Source organism: Alosa alosa, chromosome 1, assembly GCF_017589495.1.
Source record: "Alosa alosa isolate M-15738 ecotype Scorff River chromosome 1, AALO_Geno_1.1, whole genome shotgun sequence".
NCBI lineage: Eukaryota > Metazoa > Chordata > Actinopteri > Clupeiformes > Clupeidae > Alosa > Alosa alosa.
This window is the reverse complement of record NC_063189.1, coordinates 35,007,565-35,013,564: the sequence shown is the minus strand read 5'-3', so window position 1 is coordinate 35,013,564 and position 6,000 is coordinate 35,007,565. Positions and strand designations below refer to the sequence as shown.

The following is a 6,000-nucleotide window of genomic DNA, read 5'->3' as shown; positions in this document are numbered from 1 at the left end:
CAGTCTAGTCACACCAGCCAATCACACCACCTAGAGGCAAACACCAGCCAATCACACCACCTAGAGGCAAAAAAAGAGAGGTGCATGCTTTCTTCCGTAATTTTTCATTCCTAGTGTGCATCAAAGTATGATGAATGTTACAATAGTTGGCAGGGGTATGAATTCACAGAAACCTTTTGTTGCTAATTTCTTGTCTTACCAATTAGATGCCTAAGGCAGCCTTACTAGGCCCAGCACAGAATGCAGACAATATTCACCAGATTGCTGAAAAGTGAATTCTAGACTCCTGCAGTGTTATATGCATATGCATGTGCTAGATGGAACTGATTTGGACAAAAGAAGGAACACAAGCATCTGTTTACGTTATATTCAGTTATCCTGTTTTAATACAAAGTCAACATATCTACATACATGGTTCTAAATCAATCAACAGAGTCTGAAGTAACAGGTTGAAAGTTGAAACACTTAGTAGCACTTGACCCTCATACAGTACTGTTCAGTACCATTTGGGCAGCCTCACTGACCTCTGGTGGGGATTTGTTCTTGTCCTCTGTTCAAATGTGCGCTTAGAAATGTGATTTCTTTTCAGTAGGCCACATTAAAGATGCTCCAATTTGGGGGGTATTTTGTTCCATTTGTTTCCAAACTCCTGTGAGAATCCCTCCTGTATTGGCATTATGGCCATTGTGGATTGTGTGCACACCAGCCTTGCTTTGCTTTTTTTATTTCTTTTTTTTTGACATGAGTTGTGTTATCCTTGGGCATGCTGCTCAATTTTAATTAATAAAAAAAAATCACCTTCTCTCCTCTCCGGGTAAGAATGACAGAGAACTCACTGTGCTCGCAGGAAAGATGACACAGCAGAATAATAACATTTATTATGCTATGTCCTTTGTGCATTCACTGCCAAAAATGCAGTCACCCAAGTGAATAATTAACAGGTAATTGAATGAACAATTGAATGATTAAAAGAGAATTAATTCTGGGCTTTTGGACAGTGTATGTGCTTCTAGACGGACGAGGCTGCCATCGGCGATTGTGACAAGTGTCTTTCTGCCTCCTGTGCTCTACGTAGCATCATCAGACACCCAAGGTTTAGAATTCAGTGGTCAAAGTTTAGAGCACGATTAGAATAATAATAATGATAATATCAATAATATCAAAAACTCCAGAGGGCTACAGATTACAACGCTGTACATTTTAACCTCGTACAGTAACATTTGCTTGTCAACTACACAACATTTCATTAGGTTATATTCATATAAGTAGTCCAAAACGCAATATAAATAAATAAATGAATAAAAAATTCAAGCATAATATTAACAAAAATAATAAAAATAATATTGGTTAAATATTTGACAACAACAATAAGGCTCATTTTAGTCTCTTTTGGACCTACACAACTCACCCCACTGGCCTCCTTCAACAGCTTGTGCTAAAATGTCTGTACGAGTTCAACACGTTTTGTGCTACCTATGGATCAAAACTGTGCTAACTAAAAGTGACTGAAATGTTTTCCAGATTTCACTGAAAATAAAAAGGATCTATTTCAGTCTGGTAAAAAATATTAGCTTTGTGTTTATATATTATCTTCTTAAATTGGATTCTTGGATATGCTTAGGTGCACTTGGCCTGTTAGATCACCTCCTAATATAATTGTATAAAATATGTTAAGACTTGAGATCAGAGAGGAACTCAATAATATGACATGTTGTCAATTAGTATCTCTGTCTTAGTAGTTCAACACTTGAATGTCTTGGCTCTCTGTCACTGAGAGGCAGCGTGACACGTGATCTGTGCATCTATAGATTGTGTGCATTTCCTCACTTCAAATGGATCATTTCAGAGAGGACTGCAGGCTCTTCATCTCCTGGCTAGTCTGCAGATACAGGAATGTCAAAAAGGAAAACTATGCTGAGCTTCCCTTTCAGTAGTCTTTATAGAGTGTTATTGTCAATCCATGGTGGGTCCATTGAGGGTTTTATAATAACTGGTCTTATACAAGCCATCACATTTAACTCTTCGCGGCATACACACAATATAAGCAGCATGTTGTGATTAAAAGGAAACAAACTAAAATGTTAAAACTACCCACAGGAACATATTGGCCAGATAATGACCCCTCCATTTATGATCACGAGAGATTGTTTGTGTACACCAGGTTTCAGATCTAGCCTTAAAACCGCAATGAAGCGTTATCCTTTCATGTTGGTAATGTACTGTATGCTGAAACAACCATATGACTCCATCAATCCTCTCCCACTGTTTTTCAGCAGAGACACTTGTATGCTTCCTTGAATTGCTCTTCGAGGCACTGAAGGTAGAAGATCTGCTTCAGTATTGGTACTGTTACGTATGGGTGTTTCTGATGGCATTGTCATTCTCCAGATGATTCACAATCAAAGTCCTTGTTCTTGTCACAGCAGCCGCAGCTGTTTCCTGTGTCAGCTGAGTCATAGGAAGATTGGTCTGTCTGATCTGAAACCATTCAACTCCATTGGCAAAAACAGCTTGAATGCACTGTCACTCCAATTGAAGATGCAGCAATTTTTCCAGGCTTTGAACTGTTTGTATTGATAATTACTTGTTTTGAGGATTTTTTTTCATAGGTTTTCTCTCTCCATTAATATTTTTTTTTTAGAAAATTGATCACAACATTTGATAGGATACTTGAACACTGAGGTAATAGTTTGCAGTGTGACACATGACATCCCAGATCCGGTCCTTCCAGGCAGTTCCTGAGAGTGCATGTGTTGTTGATGCTTTTTTATTTTTATTTTTTATCTTTTTTTATCTTTTTTTTTTATGTTTATTTTTTCATTATTTTGAACTTCGAACTCCAAATGATGTCAATGATGGACTCTAATCATTCTTGCTGTAATGACATCAGTCACTGGTTTTTGGTAAAGTTCATTATTTACTGTGGCTTTCCCTAGTGCCGTGGGACCTTGGCTGATGGCGATCTTCTCTTCCTCTTATGTTGCATAATGGTCAAAACTCCCCAGGTACTCGATGCCAGCTTGGTAGCAGAAACGGTACTCATCCTGCAGTGATAAACAATAGATTGAAAAGTGTTTATATAATTAATATCTAGACAAACATTAACAAGCACCCCATATAGCTGTGTATAATTCAAATAGACTACTCTCCTGATGGCCTGAGACCTTTGAGGCACTCTGCATGGCTTCATGTGTGAAAACTTGTTTTTAAAAAATAATGTTATATCTGGCTTTGCTAAGACCATATGCTGTAATTTTCATGATCTTTGATTATTTGTCCGTATTTTTAAGAAGAGAGTATTTTACCTCGGTCTGCACCATGGCGGGCCTTTGTGTTCGCAGCATTTTGACGGTTTGGAAGATGTCCACAGCCCCTTCGTAGCGCATCCTCTCCAGCACAATGCTGAGGGTGATGAAGACGCCGGTCCGGCCCACTCCCGCACTGCCACACAAGGGGGAGAGAGGACGGTTAAAGCCGAGTCCATTATCATGGTGCGGTTAATACGCTAATAGCCCTGTCTGCATCACTGGCTGTGGGCAGTGAGTAATGGCATGAAATGTACATTTCATTATCCACTCCTAAGGTATAGAATAGATAACTCACCCCCACTTGTAATAGTTCTTGTTCTCTAAAAGACCTGCAATGACCTTTCCCTCTACTAGCCCCATCCTAGCCATGCATATGTATACACACACACAGACACACACACACACATACGCACACACACATACAACAAACACAAACACACACACAATACCTGTCATAATCTTTCAATATCACTGACCTGCAGTGGACTGTGATGGGGCCATCTTGTCCAAACTGCTCCTTGGTTTTGTGCACCTGCCCGATGAAATCAATGAAACCCTCTCCAGACTTTGGCACTCCCTGTTCAGGCCAATCTGTAAATTGGAACTGCCGCACTGTCCTGGACTGCCCATCCTGAAATACAAGACGGTCAAAACAAGGGACATCACGAGCTGCTTGGACAGAAAACAGCCTCAGTGCTCTAAAATGACCCCTCTCTCCTGTGTACAATGTTTTTCCTCTCTGAATAACATGAGTGTCCTTGTTGCTTGTTTTATTAGCATTACATATCTATAGAGAAATATGGCAAATTACTGGTCCAGATAGAGTTGGCAATGCAACAGGGTCGTCCAGCAGTTAGTGATTGCTATCATAAAGGTGAAGCGTGTCATGAAGACGGATTACTCCGCTCACCCTGGCATCTGTGACCTTGAACTCTCTCAGGATGTATTGCGGCATGTTGTACTCAGCCATGGGGTCCACCACAAAGTACTGGTACCGGGCAGAGCGCTCAGCCGGCCAGTACTGATGGCACTTCTCCTGTGGGGTCAGACAAAAACAAACGTTTCAAATCGGCTCAAAGACCAGCGGCCAGTGTTGTATAAAGTACTAGAAAGCAATACTTGAGTAAAAGTACAAGTATCGTACTAGAAAAAGACTTTTTGATAGAAGTGAAAGTTACCTTTTAGAATATTACTGAAGTAAAAGTCTTAAAGTATCTGATATATATTGTACTTAAGTATCAAAAGTATTTTACTGATATTTAATGTACTTAAGTATTTGAAGTAAAAAAGTAAAAAAAGTAAAAAAGCAAAGCGGTTTTATTTTGAACTTTTATTGTGAACTTTATTTTGGCTTTCTTATAATAAAGCATATTCAGGGTTCCCATATCTTCTTAATCTCACTCATCAAATCAAAATCCCATTATTTTCTAGGACTTTTAGGCACAATTCTCTTAAGTTCAAAGAACAAACAGCATATTTTTAGAGCTGACATCAAAGAAAAAAACAGAAACAGAAATGTCACTTTTGTATGAACTTCAGGTAAAAATGAAAAATAAATAACTTATTTCTTTAAAAAAAAAAATTACCTGCTTGTAGGGAAAACATTTTGGTCATGTGGTATGAGCATTCCTAGGGCTTAATCTCTCACTCTCACACACACAGGCCACCTATGTCCAGCAGCTAATAACATGGTACTAATAAATAATATTTATTAGTACCATGGTTCAACAAATGTGTAAAGGTTATATAATAATTCACTTCAACTGAGAAGTTAACAAAAAATATTCCACTATTCCACAAGTTAACAAAAACAGAAAGAAAGAAAGCCTTTGAAATGTAGCTTATCCCACGCTTCCACAAAGAGGCATATTAAACTAATGTTTAGGCTACATGTTTTTTGCATGGGTAGGCTATATTGTTGTTTGGTGATTTAGCCTACTCCTTTCCTAAACCCTCTTCTGAGCAAACAAGGCATATAGGTTTATCATGTCGGGTAATTGCTCTTTCTTACATTAAATAACTTTAATCTATCCTCTCTACTTTTCCCTGTAGTCATGGCCTCCTCATCACTAATTTCGGGCTCATCATTTTCAGTGGTCGACTGGTTGATCTGCTGCTCAGTCTCTCCTGGCCTCTTTCTACCATCCATCCTTCCTGACGCTTGTGTCTACTGTAGGGCCGGCTCGGCTATCCATTATCTGAGAAAACTTTTGGAAAAGATGGGCTATATGGACCCAACCAACTCTTTTTGGGAGGGGAGAACTCCCTCACGTAGGCTACAACCCATACAGAGGCATTGCATTGGTGTCATGCACAGAATGCGGAACGTGTCCTACTTTAAGAAAAGATAGACTATCGTGACAAATATTTTTGCAATATGTTTTTCCTCGACCGGCCCAAAAGTAAAGCGGCCCACCGGGAATTCTCCCGATTACCCACCCGGGCCTGATTCAGTCTTACTCTTCTTGGACTGAAGACAAGTCCTGCGATGCTAAATAGCCTTTCACAGGCCGCTGAGGCAGGTAGCGGAGTGTTCAGATTCACAGAAAGCTGCCAATGTACAGAAACATTTCTTGCAAATACGGCCACGGGTGTATGACATTATCTTCACCACTACCCTGTTCACCGAGTTCACCACTATCGTTGGGGTGGTCGTCTATAATAACGGGAGGTCCTCCAGTAGGTGCTCGTG

General features: G+C 39.6%; 1 protein-coding gene across 1 annotated transcript in view; it reads right to left on the bottom strand.

The window, feature by feature from the left end:
• Positions 1-357: 357 nt before the first annotated feature.
• LOC125304720 (receptor-type tyrosine-protein phosphatase S-like) overlaps positions 358-6,000 on the bottom strand; it is a 70,290-nt gene continuing 64,647 nt past the window's right edge. The window contains 4 exon segments of the mRNA XM_048259213.1: positions 358-3,044; positions 3,306-3,441; positions 3,785-3,939; positions 4,219-4,344. Coding sequence (XP_048115170.1) covers positions 2,976-3,044; positions 3,306-3,441; positions 3,785-3,939; positions 4,219-4,344 — 486 coding nt within the window. The 3' untranslated portion in view covers positions 358-2,975.